The sequence below is a fragment of the Pelobates fuscus genome, chromosome 4 (assembly GCF_036172605.1).
Source record: "Pelobates fuscus isolate aPelFus1 chromosome 4, aPelFus1.pri, whole genome shotgun sequence".
Taxonomy (NCBI): domain Eukaryota; kingdom Metazoa; phylum Chordata; class Amphibia; order Anura; family Pelobatidae; genus Pelobates; species Pelobates fuscus.
Window position 1 is genome coordinate 378,288,337 of NC_086320.1, and position 18,025 is coordinate 378,306,361.

The 18,025-nt window shown below is 41.0% G+C and overlaps 1 protein-coding gene across 1 annotated transcript in view; it reads right to left on the reverse strand.

Moving 5' to 3' along the window:
- Window positions 1–18,025, reverse strand: part of ALS2CL (ALS2 C-terminal like) — an 81,098-nt gene continuing 63,073 nt past the window's right edge. Inside the window, exons 15-27 of the mRNA XM_063452825.1 lie at window positions 16,828–16,939; window positions 15,968–16,045; window positions 14,890–15,020; window positions 14,294–14,467; window positions 6,793–6,886; window positions 6,182–6,339; window positions 5,821–5,892; window positions 4,564–4,740; window positions 3,100–3,142; window positions 2,272–2,333; window positions 1,125–1,274; window positions 591–687; window positions 1–332 (exon numbers count right to left, since the gene is read on the reverse strand). Of these exons, the coding sequence (XP_063308895.1) occupies window positions 282–332; window positions 591–687; window positions 1,125–1,274; window positions 2,272–2,333; window positions 3,100–3,142; window positions 4,564–4,740; window positions 5,821–5,892; window positions 6,182–6,339; window positions 6,793–6,886; window positions 14,294–14,467; window positions 14,890–15,020; window positions 15,968–16,045; window positions 16,828–16,939 (1,399 nt within the window). The 3' untranslated portion in view covers window positions 1–281. The remainder of the gene's footprint in view (window positions 333–590; window positions 688–1,124; window positions 1,275–2,271; window positions 2,334–3,099; window positions 3,143–4,563; window positions 4,741–5,820; window positions 5,893–6,181; window positions 6,340–6,792; window positions 6,887–14,293; window positions 14,468–14,889; window positions 15,021–15,967; window positions 16,046–16,827; window positions 16,940–18,025) is intronic.

An 18,025-nucleotide genomic window follows, 5' to 3' on the forward strand; every position in this document is an offset into this window, starting at 1 on the left:
TCCTTCTTTTGCTCTATGTTCCACTAGCATCCGTGATTACAATCCAAAGCCTCGATTCCGATATAAGATTTCCCAGATAATCTCCATCCTGAGTGATGTTTTGTCAGTAACTTGCAGTCAGTTGCCGTGATGTTGAAATTAAGTCTTTTGAAGACGTGCCCGAAGTCTCCCAATAATTATAGATCCTGAAATAGGATGATATTTACAAGAAATGTTCTTGGGCTCCTGATTCAGGGCCAGATTATTTCTCACTCCATACAGTCCATGTCCAGACACCGGTGCTAGCATTTGTACAGCCGGACCTCTTCCTTCTGAATGTGCTCATAACAGGACTGCGGAGATACAATTCACACAGGATGATCAGTCACCTCTCATTCGGTAACATGACGGCACAATACACATTACAGATTATTCTCCATCATTGTTCCTTGGGTTGCAGATTGTTCTCTGTATAATGAGTTTTCCTACTCCCAATGCAGAGCTTATAAAAGATAGCATTTTCCTCTCCCACCATTAACTTCAAAGTTTCACCTCTGTTAACCCTTTAAACTACAGGATGTGGAAGGTGGGATTAATTCCTTGGTACTTACCTCAAGAGCTGTTAACAAGAAGTCATATATTCCTCCCCTGTTACTGGGGTCCATCAAATCATAGATAAAGTGGATTTCTGCCCCCAGATGTTGGATCCTATTAAAGCAGAAAATAGTAAAGCACACAACAAGTTATAGATTAGAAAAGATTCTAGTGAGCTGCACAGCACATTAAATCACTACGTGGGGATCTTAGTTTGTGAATTCTATACTATCGAGGCCCGCATGTATACAAAGCAATCAGCGATAACATTATATTGGTTGCCATGGCAATTGATCCAATTTGTGAATTTTACATACGGTTCAATGTGCATTAAAATAGTATGAAAACCAGCCCAGTCTGCTCGTTCCTGTGAATGTCTACATAGATGTAGAAGGCGGCTCTTTCACAAGGTCTGTGTCATGAGTGTGTGAATCTTTCATGTCTACATTCAAATCACAAACACCTGTAAACGTGTCCCAGAACAAAATGCTTCAACAAAGATGCCGGTCTAGAAACGGAACGGGATCTTCAGCAAAGTTACAGATATTTACCCAGCTCGAGAAGCCACGTAGATCAATAATGGCAGCAAATCGTCCATGGGCAATTTGTAATCATCATCCACCACTCGCGAAACCGTTTTTTCAATCTCCGTATACGTCTTCAGAATGATTTCCAGCTTCTGGCTTGGATCCATAACCGTTCTGGAAACGTTAGCATTAATCATTAATAATTTATTTATTATATTATATTATTTATCTTGGATCTTAGACTACGTTCTACACTATATTGGTAATGTCTAATCTCCCCGTACCACTGATGGCTAGACAAAAAGGGAACAATTCACAATTATCTGACGAGTCCGGTTAGCCATTGCGGCCATTTACTGTAGTCTATATTACACACCTACATTAACTCTAAATAAATTAAATTGAGTTTAGAATACCTGAAAATATGAGAATAACTTATATTGAAAGAGGCAACCCTAATTACGTCATCATGTGGAATGTTCTACAAATGTTTAACTTTGCATTATTATAGTTCCCAACGATTTACTAAGAACTTTAAGGTATTTCAAGTGAATAACCGTGGGCCAGCTAATTTGCAATAAATTAAGTAATTAGGATCAGAGTATATTTTAATTTTTTACATGCAATTTTAATGGAAATATGGAGCAAGAGTTCTTAAAAGACACACTATGTGCAAACATACAGTGTCAGCAATAATATGATAAGGTTAGAAGACGCCTCGACGGCGCACTTTGTAAATCGGGTCTGTTACCCCGGAGGAATATGGCCTATAGTTTATCTTGCCTGAACTATGGCTAGCGTCAACCATGGTTATATTAAAAAATGATATATTATTATAGACTACCTTTTATATAGAGGAACAAGAAGCCTGCACAGCATGGGACTGGCAGATCCGGGCGGGTAATCATGAATGGTCAATCCCGGCACGAAGATTTTCTACACAATAGCATGGAATATTTTTTTATATAGGTTTCTTTATTTCAAAAAGATAATTGACTTGTTACAGGTATACAATATTGTATATTGTAAACTGGGATTATTATTGTTATGATTACATAGCACCAACATAGTACTAAGTGCAGATAGCGGAGAATGAATGACTTGTTCATTACCAATTATAATATTATGACACGTTAAATGAATCCTGTAAATTAAAGAATGAATGACTTACATGATCTTCTGCAGGCATTCAATAGCAGATTGGAAACACTTGTGTCTCACTATCGAGTATCTCTACAGGAAAACAGAAATATGTAAGACTATAGTTACATTTCACCTAGAATTTCGCTGAACAGGTGATGTTGAGGAAGGAAAGGTCGTCAAGGGACAGGTGCACGGATTTCACAGATCTGAACGATGGGATGATGGGAATCCAAGATGGAGGGATTATCTAAAGTTTGACAGGCCTGGACACTTATTGTAAGTGTACACTATTCACCGTTGTGTAACAATAGAGGGAGAGAGGTGTGTGTTACCCTGGGCTGGGCTGTCTATCTTGTTATTGTAACTACGTATCAATCACAACCGATACAACCCTTTCTATGATGTGCTTTTTTTAAGGTTAAGCTACCCTATGATGTGTGTGTTTAGGCAGGAGTGGGAAACAGCCAATATGAGGTATAAATCACCGAAAATTAATGAACACAAACTGCAGAAATTCTGCTATAACAACCACGCTGGGTCTGCAATGTTCTTGGATAATTTTTCCCCAAATCAGCTATTTATGGCCTAAATGTTCAATTCACTACAATGAGTCCTCAATGAGTAAATCCTGTGAGTCTTTCATCGTTCCAGTTTACATAAATAAGCGTTAATCTGGGTAATGGTAAAACGGAGACACCAAAAGCTAAATGTACCCATCCCGATTAAATACATTATTACTAATTTGCTCTCACTCTTTAATACATAAGGGATGTATATGAGAGATTGGGAGAGATTCGGAGAAGGTTCATTATTGCATCGCACTGCGTTTAACCATTTGTAGCAATGAAACTCTTACCTGATTGGCTGTCAGCTTAATGTCTTTCAGGGGCCATAAGGATCTAATGAAATACAAAGAGGGAAATGTATAAATTGTGGCTGTCTGCTGCATATCACATATAAAAGAGAATTACATTTTCTGTATATGAGTTGGGAGATCAGGTTGAGGGAGTCCCTACACCCAGTGGGCTGGAGTCAGATCTTTGAAGAATGGTGTGTACTTTGATCAGGGAGAATCCTATAAGATGTTAACATGCTGGTAACTGTCACCATATAGACTGACACATTTGTCCCAGCCACTCTTCCTTGTGTTTCAGAGGTTGTGAAGCTTAAGGAACTTATCTACACATGTGATGGGCATGTCCACGTGTACAGTCGTTATGGTAACCATAATTTAAAGAGACAGTGTAGTCACCAGAACCACCACAATGTAAAGTAGTGGTTTTGGTGTCTATAGCCTGTCGCTGTAGGCTAAGCACTTTAAATGCTGCCTTTTAATGCCTCGTTTCCACTGAGCGGATCGGTTCGGTTCAGTTCGGTACGGTTCGCTATTTTGGGTGTTTCCATTATGAAAGTGGTCCATACAAGCGAACCGTACCGATCCATTCAGGGCCCTGCTTCAGATGTAGGGCCATAGAAAATGGAACGGTTCGGTTAGGGCGGATCTACTATACAATCCATTGATTGGTGGACAGGAAGAGCATTTTTTCTAAACCCTGCATGGCCCTGAAGGTCTGACTTGCAGTGGAAACGCTCACCAGAATGGGCTGGTCCATTCTAAACCTTCCAAACTGTACCAACCCGAACCGATCCGCTCAGTGGAAACGAGGCATTAGAGAAGAGGCAGTGTTTGCAATACTGCATAGTAACACTTGGAGTGACAGTTGCTCAGATGGCCACTAGAGGTGCTTCCTAGTTCAGTGCAGCTCTGTGTACAGCACCTACGTTCAGGGTTTCCGCTCTCTGCATGGAGGCGCTGGACGTTCCCCATATAGATACAACTGATTGAATGCATCTCTATGAGGGAGTGCAGATTGGCACAGCATGGCTAAAAGGGAACTTTCTTCACCCTTGCTGAAATTTTTATATCTGTGGAAAAAACTTCAGAATCCCTTTTGGGATCTTATCAGATTTAAGCGAATTTCTTATATTTATGTCTCCTTTAATGAATATTTCTCTCAATAAGCATTTAGAGCAGTGATGGCTACCTACAGCACCCCCAAATTAAGGCACCATGAGTAACGTAGCTTAGATAAATCTAGGGTGCCAAGGTCATGGACCCTGGATACTAATGGCTAATCTTGGCACTGCAGATATTTCAGGAATATATTTCCCACTTTTGAGAATGTTTCACAAATTGAATCAGTATGAAGATTAGATAACGTTACAGTAGCGGGGACTGATACATTGTGGCTATTGGCTAATGTTTCTACAGATGATCTGAAGTTCGATGTAAACCTGGGTCCCGTGGAGACGGACTCACTTCTGCACATCCAGGAATTCCAGCAGCTTGGTGTCGGTCAGTATCCCTAGGCGGACAATGCCCTGCCAGTAATAGGCGTCTTCCTGTTGGTGATACAGCATGTATAACATGAAGAGATCGGCATAGAAATACGGCAGGAGGATGGGAAGGACCACGGTGTATGAATTCAGGGCCTCGCTGCAATGCAAGATCAAAGTCAGCAACAAACCCAATACAGTCCTAGAAAACACATTATTACTCAGATAGATCTAAAACACAGCTTTATGTCCATGTCATAGCAATAATTCACTGAGGGCACTTGGTTCGCATTATAGAGACAACAGGAAGCAATGACATGATCTAAGATATATTTATAATAAATCATCTGTTACTAAATTCTGAAACAATAATAGACTTGGGCTTTCAGTCTCAAAACAAATTGCAATCCATCTGATTTTTGGGTATTTGGCAATTGGTCCAGAACAAATGAAATGGACAAAAAGTTTTGTGATTTTGGATTGTACCTGTGGCACCGAAAAATGAGGATTAATATCGGGGGGAAATAATGATTGACTATGGGAACAGCAACTAAATGGCAGGAAAATGCATCCGTGTACGGCGAAATATATATACATAATAATGTATATATTCTATTTTGGTTCATCTGAATATTTTCACAATTGCACTGATGAAATGTGGCCAAACTGAAAACGCCACATGGATGAGACAAGTTTCCCCGAACACAAAATCGATTTGAAGTCTAAGAAATATTGATAATGCATTTCTATTTTAGCTCAGTTATTGCACTGATGCTTTACCCCCATGTTTAATACACTTTATGGAAATACTAGGTGTAGAGGCTCATGGTGTTGCCAATTTACACAAATCTCTGCTCATCCCGACGAAGCACCATGTCACCATATATTAACATTTTCATTAAACCAACTGGGGAACTTTTAACCATTTTTTTTTTACTTTTTACCAATATATCTGTAATTTTTATTTATCTGGAAGTGAAGTTTTAATAATTTTCACATGTGACCAGGGCCAAAAATGTAATAATTTCAACTAAGTATTAATTTTTTTATTAGTAGGAATGCCAAAATAAGGGGCACGGTAAGTGCTCTCTGACTGATGTCCCTAAACCGTTCCATACTCTGCTTATTGAAAAATATGGTTCTGAGTTTCTCTATTCAAAATATGTGCCTTTATCCTATTGAGCACATATTATTACAATAATCAGAAACCCCATTCATATACAATACAGTCTTTACTTACTTTCTCTCTTCTTCATCCTCACCGGCTGGGACCGCCATGTCGTTTTCCCCACCGGCCAAAACCTTCAGCGCTCTATAAACCAAGAGAGAGAAACATCAGAAAATGGACACTGCTTACAGAGTAATTATTGCAGTATTAGGGGGACGTGGAAAGGACAGGACCAGCCTGCAGGAAGCAGAAAGGCTGTAGAAGTAAAAGTAAGAGATGAGATGGTGTAAAGGCTAAGCACAGGGGGATTTTACAGTTGCAACGAATCTCTGGGAGATTTTTAATGTAAACTCTTTAGTTGAAGAAAAGAGACCCTATATTAGTAAATTTGTAACTCAATAAACATAATTATTTCTACCAAGATACATTTTACCTGTATAACTCCCAGATTTTTGTAGCATAGTGTTTTATCTCCTCCTGTGCCATGGACAAAAGGTGAAAGTTTGCCCCAATTCCCGAGTAGGTGGCCTGGAAAACCACACACAGTTCCTTCATCAGCTTCATCAATGGGTGGTGAGATGACTTGAAAGCCTGAAATGGAGATAGACATAGAGTGATCGGTATGAGGGTTACCTTCCGACCTCTTAAACTTGGTCCCTGAAGTGTATTTACTTGTTATAAGGAAAGGGGATTATCCTTAACCTAACAGAAATAAGCCAGATTTAAAATAAAGCTAAAAATGGCAGTCTGGGTGCAGTGTGCCCTGATCACGGTCATAGCGAGCCCATAAATAATCCTTGCTTGGAAACATAGTGTAGAGCAGGGCTGTCCAACCTGCAGCCCCCCAGATGTTGCTGAACTACAACTCCCATGATTCCCTGGCTATCTGTTTCATTGAAAGAATCATGGGAGTTGTAGTTTGGCAACATCTGGGGGCCCGCAGGTTGGACAGGCCTGGTGTAGAGTAAAGATCTGTAAATTCTCATAGCTCAAACTAGAATCAACAGAGAAATTAGATTAAATTAAAAATAAAACACTATGTACCTTTTCCAGATAGCACTGCATGGACTCTTGTTCTAGCTGAAGACTCATGTCCTTCAAAATATCTTCTATCTCACCAGAAACATCAGCGCTGTCCCTTAAAATAAAATAAACACACAATAAATACCAGTTTTTATGTTAGAAGACTATTACAGAAACTGGAAAACTAGAGCCACTCTCGTTGTTGTTTTGCTGATTATAGTGATAGACCTGTGTGCAGGCAGTTTGTAGAAACTCAGCTACATTAAAAATAGCTGAGATATAATGGGTGGCTCCTTCGATACAAATTAACTGCTTCTATTGTGAAATATTAGTTTGTATGTCACGTTTTGCAGCAGAATAATAAAATGACAGAGCTGTTTTCCTCCCCACATTTTTAATTTGTTAATTTTTATTTTTCATTTATATGAATAAGATTTTTCATCTTATTTAAATAAGAAGATTTATTAAACTGTGCCACGAAACAAAAAGTGTTTTTATGCCAAAATCCTGTTTATGATCTAACATGTTGTAGGAATTTAGCTAAACTACAAGGGTACCTACACCACTGATAAATCCAAAGGACTTGTCCATTTCCCATTATTCTGTGGACTTGTTGTGGGCTATGCTGGATTTGGCCCCACCCAGGAGCTTCTTGCAAAATAATATTCATTGGTGTCAGCTGTGGGAAGTCATTCAACGAACCTCGTGGGACGTCCAGCAAGGTTTACAGAGATCTGTGCACTGATTGGTTGGAAGGAAATCCAGCCAGTTACATTGCTGAGAGGGCTAAGTTCTGGCCTCTAGGTTACATTAATTTGACTCCTGCTCCAAGTCAAATGTGTTGTTTTTTTTTTTTTTTTATGTGTGCTCAGTTTATCATTAGTAAATGTAAGGTAGTAAATAGATAAACCAGATAGATAAGACATATGCCGTCTTTCCCTGAAAATAAGACATCCCCCGAAAATATGCCCTAGCTTATTTTCGGGGGAAGCTCGGAATATAAGCCCTACCCCGAAAATAAGCCCTAGTCGGAATTTTCCCTGAACATAGATTTGCGGAATTCCATTCACGAGTAAGCTAATCTATGTCTGGGAAAGTTTCCCTGAACATAGATTTGCGGGATTCCATGCACTATTGAACTGGTCTATTTTCGGGGGAATTTTCCCGAACGTAGACCTGATCTCTGGCACATTCTTGCTACAGTAGTGCATCCTCACTTACCGACAGTGTTGTAAAATCAGAAGTCTGTAATATTTTGACACCCAGACAAAATGAGGGCAAAAAGAAAGAACTGGAGAACTCCAAGGGCAAGAATCTTACAGCTTTCTGCAAAACAATGAAGTTGGATGTTCGAATGATCCGAAAATGGTGAGCAAAATACGATAATCTCAAGCAACAGGTGGATGAGGGAAATGCCAAGAAGCGCAAGTGTGGATCAGGTCAGCAACCATTATTTCCGGAGCTGGAAGGCTGTGAATGGATTGCTGACAGGAGAGCAAAGGCTTTGGTTGTGCACAGGGCTGATATTCAAGCATTTGCCCTTGCACCAGCACCAGAGTTAGAATTGTCCTCAGAAGTTTTTAAAGCATCACAACACTGGCTGGATGACTTCCTTAAGCGACATGAACTGTCACTAAGAAGATTGACAACACTGTTGAAGCTGGAAGATACTGATATTATTAAACATGTGATATTGTTGATCACATTGATTTTTCTAAGTACAAACTCTCCGACATGATTGCTATGGAAGAAACTGCAGTGTTTATGGGCCAAGGATCTCAAACGACAATTGTTCAGAGGGGTGCCTCGTCAAATACATTCCCTCCACTGGTTATGAAAGCGCACATGTTACCTGCAATTTGTAAATTCGTCTGGATGTAGAGAAAGCCCCACCTCTACTCATCACCAAGGGCAAGAAAGAGAAGATTGAACGTGTTTCAGGCATTTAGATTCTCGAAACCGAAAAAGCCTGATGCACACAAGCAGCTATAAGGAAGTGGGTCGATTTAATGCGGACACTTGTTTTGTGAGGTGGCCACAGAGCATGGAAATCAATGAATACAAAAAGAATGGAGAGAAATCAACGTGGAAACTTTGTAAAGCCTGGCCTGCAAGAGGTTGTGACTTGGGTGAAGAATTCATGGGATAAAATCACTGACAGTAGTGTTGCCAATGCACTTAGCAGGCTACCTGGACAAGAAGTACTCATTTAAGGAGAGCTATATCGCTGGACATGAGAGATTGGGGTCGACGCTTTTACAGGAAATTGAGTCGCAAGAAACCCAGGTCGGAATTCAGGGTTTGGAGAACTATGACGATGTTCCAGAAGAAGATGACAAGATTGTCTTTGAATAAATGTTAGCCCTAGTGCAGGGGTAGGCAACCTTTTAGCAGCACTGTGATGTCCTATAGCGTGCGGGTTCTATTTTATCATTGTATAAAAATAAGGGTTACCCTGTCAGGGAAGAAATAGCACAACATAGTGCAAAACTGTGTTTAAATTATGTAAAATATGTGTCAAATGGCCACTCACAATTTGTAAGAGATAAAAAGGCCTTCAGTATATTGGATGTGGATGTTTGCAGTCTTCAGCTTTGAATATCTAACTCCCTATATTTGGTGGTGGTGCCGGCAGACCGGTAGCTATTGGAGGAAGGTCTATGAAGTTTTGTGATACTGCAGGTAACACCGAATGAGGGTCCCTGGCCGCTCACAGCCTGGTTCCCACCGCTCGCAGCCTGGTTCCCACCGCTCGCAGCCTGGTTCCCACCGCTCGCAGCCTGGTTCCCACCGCTCGCAGCCTGGTTCCCACCGCTCGCAGCCTGGTTCCCACCGCTCACAGCCTGGTTCCCACCGCTCACAGCCTGGTTCCCACCGCTCACAGCCTGGTTCCCACCGCTCACAGCCTGGTTCCCACCGCTCACAGCCTGGTTCCCACTGCAGTTATGGATAGTGGCCATTTGACACATACTTTATAGAATTTAAATATACAGTTTCGCACTGTGTATTTATTACCTGACTTGTCAGTGTTACTCTGTTTGTTGCACTTTGTATCATTTATTGGATAAAATAGTTTCTACTTAATTTCTTGTACTTCGTCTGATCTCACTGGAATTTCAGTAAATTTCCAACCCAGGTTCTATAACTTTCTATAAAAATGCCAACTTTATGAAAAACGTAAAAAGTGACAGTGTTACTTTAATTGTGACCCATCGTGAAATATTAGATTTTACTAAGTTATAATATATGTGAATATAAGTTACTGTAATGACCACATCCCTTACTGCTGGTTAGACTGCCGTCACTCCAATGTTAAAAGCAGTTTGATCATCAGTCAGGTAGCGGATACTGACCTCTTACATGACAGCACGTCAACATATCGAAACATTAAAGGACCACTCTAGGCACCCAGACCACTTCAGCTTAATGAAGTGGTCTGGGTGCCAGGTCCATCTAGGGTTAACCCATTTTTTTATAAACATAGCAGTTTCAGAGAAAATGCTATGTTTATAAATGGGTTAAGCCTTCCCCCAAATCCTCTAGTGGCTGTCTCATTGACAGCCGCTAGAGGCGCTTGCGTGATTCTCACTGTGAAAATCACAGTGAGAGCATGCAAGCGTCCATAGGAAAGCATTCATAATGCTTTCCTATGTGACCGGCTGAATGCGCGCGCAGCTCTTGCCGCGCGTGCGCATTCAGCCGACGGGCGGAACGGAGGAGGATCGGAGGCAGAGAGGGTGGGGGCACCCTCAGGGCACTATAGTGCCAGGAAAACGAGTATGTTTTCCTGGCACTATAGTGGTCCTTTAAGAAATTACTAAATAAACCTGCGTGAAATGGTATAGTAAGATGTTTTCTCAACAAAGTCTTGCTACACTTGTCTCACCTCTGACACTACAGGTACTAGAGTTAAATAAATACTCCCGTCCGTCTCTCACCTCTGACAGTACAGGTACTAGAATAAAATACTCCCGTCCGTCTCTCACCTCTAACAGTACAGGTACTAGAATTAAATAAATACTCCCGTCCGTCTCTCACCTCTGACAGTACAGGTACTAGAGTTAAATAAATACTCCCGCCCGTCTCTCACCTCTGACTGTACAGGTACTAGAATTAAATACTCCCATCCGTCTCTCACCTCTGGCAGTACAGGTACTAGAGTTAAATAAATACTCCCGTCCGTCTCTCACCTCTGGCAGTACAGGTACTAGAATAAAATACTCCCGTACGTCTCTCACCTCTGACAGTACAGGTACTAGAATTAAATAAATACTCCCGTCCGTCTCTCACCTCTGACAGTACAGGTACTAGAATAAAATACTCCCGTCCGTCTCTCACCTCTGACAGTACAGGTACTAGAATTAAATAAATACTCCCGTCAGTCTCTCACCTCTGACAGTACAGGTACTAGAATTAAATAAATACTCCCGTCCGTCTCTCACCTTTGACAGTACAGGTACTAGAATTAAATAAATACTCCCGTCCGTCTCTCACCTCTGACAGTACAGGTACTAGAGTTAAATAAATACTCCCGCCCGTCTCTCACCTCTGACTGTACAGGTACTAGAATTAAATACTCCCGTCCGTCTCTCACCTCTGGCAGTACAGGTACTAGAGTTAAATAAATACTCCCGTCCATCTCACCTCTGACAGTACAGGTACTAGAGTTAAATACTCCCATCAGTCTCTCACCTCTGACAGTACAGGTACTAGAATTAAATAAATACTCCCGTCCGCCTCTCACCTCTGACAGTACAGGTACTAGAGTTAAAATACTCCCGTCCATCTCTCACCTCTGACAGTACAGGTACTAGAGTTAAAATACTCCCGTCCATCTCTCACCTCTGACAGTACAGGTACTAGAATTAAATAAATACTCCCGTCCCTCACCTCTGACAGTACAGGTACTAGAATTAAATACTCCCGTCCGTCTCTCACCTCTGACAGTACAGGTACTAGAATAAAATACTCCCGTCCGTCTCTCACCTCTGACAGTACAGGTACTAGAATTAAATACTCCCGTCCGTCTCTCACCTCTGGCAGTACAGGTACTAGAATTAAATACTCCCGTCCATCTCTCACCTCTGACAGTACAGGTACTAGAATTAAATACTCCCGTCCGTCTCTCACCTCTGGCAGTACAGGTAGTAGAATTAAATACTCCCGTCCATCTCTCACCTCTGACAGTACAGGTACTAGAATTAAATACTCCCGTCCGTCTCACCTCTGACAGTACAGGTACTAGAATTAAATACTCCCGTCCGTCTCTCACCTCTGACAGTACAGGTACTAGAATCAAATACTCCCGTCCGTCTCACCTCTGACAGTACAGGTACTAGAATCAAATACTCCCGTCCATCGCTCACCTCTGACAGTACAGGTACTAGAATTAAATACTCCCGTCCGTCTCTCACCTCTGGCAGTACAGGTACTAGAATTAAATACTCCCGTCCGTCTCTCACCTCTGACAGTACAGGTACTAGAATCAAATACTCCCGTCCGTCTCACCTCTGACAGTACAGGTACTAGAATCAAATACTCCCGTCCATCTCTCACCTCTGACAGTACAGGTACTAGAATTAAATACTCCCGTCCGTCTCTCACCTCTGGCAGTACAGGTACTAGAATTAAATACTCCCGTCCATCTCTCACCTCTGACAGTACAGGTACTAGAATTAAATACTCCCATCCATCTCTCACCTCTGACAGTACAGGTACTAGAATTAAATACTCCCATCCATCTCTCACCTCTGACAGTACAGGTACTAGAATTAAATACTCCCGTCCGTCTCACCTCTGGCAGTACAGGTACTAGAATTAAATACTCCCATCCATCTCTCACCTCTGACAGTACAGGTACTAGAATTAAATACTCCCATCCATCTCTCACCTCTGACAGTACAGGTACTAGAATTAAATACTCCCGTCCGTCTCTCACCTCTGGCAGTACAGGTACTAGAATCAAATACTCCCGTCCGTCTCTCACCTCTGACAGTACAGGTACTAGAATTAAATACTCCCGTCCGTCTCTCACCTCTGGCAGTACAGGTACTAGAATCAAATACTCCCGTCCGTCTCTCACCTCTGACAGTACAGGTACTAGAATTAAATACTCCCGTCCGTCTCTCACCTCTGACAGTACAGGTACTAGAATTAAATACTCCCGTCCATCTCTCACCTCTGACAGTACAGGTACTAGAGTTAAATACTCCCGTCCGTCTCTCACCTCTGGCAGTACAGGTACTAGAGTTAAATACTCCCGTCCGTCTCTCACCTCTGGCAGTACAGGTAGTAGAATTAAATACTCCCGTCCATCTCTCACCTCTGACAGTACAGGTACTAGAATTAAATACTCCCATCCATCTCTCACCTCTGACAGTACAGGTACTAGAATTAAATACTCCCATCCATCTCTCACCTCTGACAGTACAGGTACTAGAATTAAATACTCCCGTCCGTCTCTCACCTCTGGCAGTACAGGTACTAGAATTAAATACTCCCATCCATCTCTCACCTCTGACAGTACAGGTACTAGAATTAAATACTCCCGTCCGTCTCTCACCTCTGGCAGTACAGGTACTAGAATCAAATACTCCCGTCCGTCTCTCACCTCTGACAGTACAGGTACTAGAATTAAATACTCCCGTCCGTCTCTCACCTCTGGCAGTACAGGTACTAGAATTAAATACTCCCGTCCGTCTCTCACCTCTGGCAGTACAGGTACTAGAATCAAATACTCCCGTCCGTCTCTCACCTCTGACAGTACAGGTACTAGAATTAAATACTCCCGTCCGTCTCTCACCTCTGACAGTACAGGTACTAGAATTAAATACTCCCATCCATCTCTCACCTCTGACAGTACAGGTACTAGAATTAAATACTCCCGTCCGTCTCTCACCTCTGGCAGTACAGGTACTAGAATCAAATACTCCCGTCCGTCTCTCACCTCTGACAGTACGGGTACTAGAATTAAATACACCCGTCCGTCTCTCACCTCTGACAGTACAGGTACTAGAATTAAATACTCCCGTCCGTCTCTCACCTCTGGCAGTACAGGTACTAGAATCAAATACTCCCGTCCGTCTCTCACCTCTGGCAGTACAGGTACTAGAATTAAATACTCCCGTCTGTCTCTCACCTCTGACAGTACAGGTACTAGAATTAAATACTCCCGTCCGTCTCTCACCTCTGGCAGTACAGGTACTAGAGTTAAATACTCCCGTCCGTCTCTCACCTCTGGCAGTACAGGTACTAGAATTAAATACTCCCGTCTGTCTCTCACCTCTGACAGTACAGGTACTAGAATTAAATACTCCCGTCCGCCTCTCACCTCTGGCAGTACAGGTACTAGAATTAAATACTCCCGTCCGCCTCTCACCTCTGACAGTACAGGTACTAGAATTAAATACTCCCGTCCGCCTCTCACCTCTGACAGTACAGGTACTAGAATTAAATACTCCCATCCATCTCTCACCTCTGACAGTACAGGTACTAGAATTAAATACTCCCGTCCATCTCTCACCTCTGACAGTACATGTACTCTTGAGATTTCTGCAGTTTCTTGTTTGATTTCACATGGAAACCTAGGAATGATTCTTCTGTTTCTTTTTTGCAGCCCGATTCAAGGAATTTCTGAAACTTCTCAAAAATGCCATGCCACCGCTCCTCTACAGGTAATAACCCAACACCAAGCTGGCTTTGGAATAAAAATACAAAACATATACAAGTATATTAGAATCTCTAACGGGTAATAAACATGCAGCTGTGTCACTAGGAACGTGCAGGAAGAGGATCACAATATATTATTTTGACACTTTGATTTTTTGTTCGACAAATGCAGTAATGAAACCGTAAAACCACACCGATCCTCTCCAAAATCATCTCACGGAAATATCACTCAATGGAGCAAATGTTATCAACTACAATATGTAGCCAACAACCAAATTAAGATACTCCACTTAGTGGTGCAATATGTAGAAAAACATTTTTGAAAATTAAATATACTCAAAAGATACCACAGTCTGGGACGTCTTACATTAATGACATTGCCTAGAATTCAGGCCTAAAAATGAATGAATAAATAAATTCTGGTAATGAGATGGTTCTAAAATTACTTACAATTTCCTCTTCATGGTTCCATTCTGGTCCTCACATGAAGTATGAAGGACTCCTTGGGTTTGCAGACCTGCGGTCTGGCTTTTGTTAAAGCTTCCAACCAGAGTAAACCCATTGTTAAACGTGAGCTTCCCCTTAAAATAAATTTTAAAAAAATACAATGGACTTAGTAACTTCCTACTGGGGCCTGTTAGATTATACACAAATATGCTAATTAGTGAAAAATACGTACAATTATGAGATCTTTAGCTTTTGTGATTGTTTATAGCACTTAAACAGTTGAGAAAAATATTTTTTATGCAGGATTTTGGACTAAGGATATGACGATGAGTAAATCTGATCTAGATGAAATCGTTTATCCATATGGTTTTCATGACATTGCGGATGACAAGCGAATCCTATCATTGTGAACCTTTAGTAGGGCCTCGTTAAAGGAACACTAACATGTATTCCTAATACTAGTGTTAAACTAACTATTCAGGTCTCCGGTCCTCCTTAGGGCATAGTAAAAAGGTGTTTAAACTCACTTTTATTATTTACACCATGCCGGTTTAATCGTGGCTGGCCCCACTGAGATCAAACTTGATTTCAGACAATCCAATTCTTACCCAGTGGAAACCATTGGGAGGCTACTGTGATCAGCCAATCAGCATTTCCTCATAGAGATGCATGGAATCATGAGCAACGTTCAGCACCTCCATGCAGTGGGGTGCACATTGTGCAGCACTGGACTAGGAAGCACCTCTAGTGGCCGTCTGAGTGACTGTACCTAGAGGCGTCCTTAAGAAGCAATGTAAACAATGTTTTTTTCCTCTGAAAAGATAGTGTTTACAATAAAAACTCTGCAGAGAATGATTCACCAGAATAACTACATTAAGCTGTAGTTGTTATGGTAACTTTTGTGTCTCTTTAATGCTGTCATAAAAAACCCTGACTGATAATGTTAGAAGTAAGCGGGTGCTGTATATGTTCGTTCCATCCAAATAATTACTTTGTGACAGGACGTGTTTAACTACGACCTAAATAGATTAAAAGGATATGCACAGTGAAAGAGAATCGGGGTGCAGGATTTAATACTAACTTTCCCAGCCAATAGACATTCCTCTGTGAACTCTCCCTCATACACGGAGGAGTCTTCTGAAAGGAGAATACCGGAACCCTAAAAAAATAAACACAAACAACCTTTATTTACTCATCTGTTAAAAACCTCAAGGAAAAATGTAGAAATCTTCCACTCAATGTCCGTCTACAAAGATAAACTGCAATTATAGTCAGTTCATCGCAAATACAATAAAAATAAATAAATAATCGACTGTGTTAAGTATTAAATACTATCAAAATAAATTTATAGAATATGCAATAAAATAGCTATAGTAAATTACGCAACAAATACAATAAAATATAAAAAGAAAAACAAAACATGTTTGCTCCATGATTACGTAAAAGAAAAGAGTCTCGAATAATAATGATTGAATGATTTTAAAGGCATTGGATGGACACAAAGCATCGCAGATACAAAGTGAAGGACATGGAGCAAAAAAAGGATCTAAGCTTTATAACTTGCGATATGTGTCATGGGAAGGAGTACTGGTGGAAGTTTAATGTAAAATGGGTGATGTCAACAGGAACTAATGCCTTGTAATATATTTTGTCATTACGGGGTTGTTAAAAAAAAATATATATAAATTAGACCCTACGTGTCCCGCTGAGTAAGATATGCTACCTTCTTATTTGTGTCTATGAATCCTCTTTTTATGGTTGGAGGATAATGAGGTTTCACCTTTAATATCCCCAATGCTTTGCTTAGTTTGTGTACCCTATATCCTGTTACATTAAAGTGTAAATAAAATGGGACAATGTGTTATTATACTTTGTTTCTATATATCGATGTCTAAGCACTGCGTTAGGGTCCATGTACACTTATGGAGAGAAGTGACTTACCACAAACTTGTTGAGCGCAAAGGCACCTTGATAACACGTGCCCGAATCCGTAAGTACGATTCCATGACCATGCTTTTGGTTGTCCTGCCACATTCCTATGTAACGCTCACTTCTGTAGAAAGAAGGAATTACCATTTAGTCATCTTGAATTCAGTTAGTTTATGTATAATGGGCAATAGCTGCAGATCTACCTACAGCTACTGCAAGCCCTCCCCTTCTAACCCCGCCCAGACTTTCTGTGGCTGTCCAATCATAGACTTCCCAATGTGATGACACACACACACACACACACACACACACCACCCCAATGGGCACCATTGGAAGATCACCATGAATTATTTGGAATCCTGGAGACCATTACTCCGATTTGCTACTTAATCCTAGAATGAGTTTTGAAATTTCTTTAAAAAGAGAGAAATATATATATTATTTTTCTAATAAAACGTTTTAAAATCTGTATTTTAACTTCTTGGCTTGGCCTAATTGCAAAGTGCCCCTATTGTTTTGCACCAGGACTTACAGTATGAGTCTTTGGCAAGCTATCCCAACCAATATCCCAATTTAACCTGGTCCATGTTCACAGTGTGGAATAAGAAATGGGGCGAACCAGGGCTTCTTTCTTGCCCCAAAATGGCCAACGTCCACATCATATCAATAATGCAACCATATAAAATATAAATCCCATCAGCTTGAACTCCGTTATAAAACCACTACGAATAATGAGCTCCTAGAAAAGAGAGACGGAGGGATTTGGGCCTAAAGAAGGGACTATCCCTATAAAATAGGGACAGTAATGTGTCTTCAAACTATAACAAATGTGTTTAGAAAACTGTCTGTGGAAATAAGATACATTGCTCTACATTACATTTTAGTTTTATAAATAGTTATGAGTAAGTCACCTGAATGTCTCAGAACAGCCCCACTCTTAGTCACACCCCTAAAATTGAAGTGTCCCTCTCTGTCCATTTGAAATGTTGAGAGCTATACCAAATGTCAGCTTATCCATTCTTTGTTCTTAATGTCGTCTCAATTCCAGTCTCCTATTCCAGGCTGGTCCCTAATGTTCCAGTCTCCTATTCCAGGCTGGTCCCTCCGTTCCAGTCTCCTATTCCAGGCTGGTCCCTAATGTTCCAGTCTCCTATTCCAGGCTGGTCCCTAATGTTCCAGTCTCCTATTCCAGGCTGGTCCCTAATGTTCC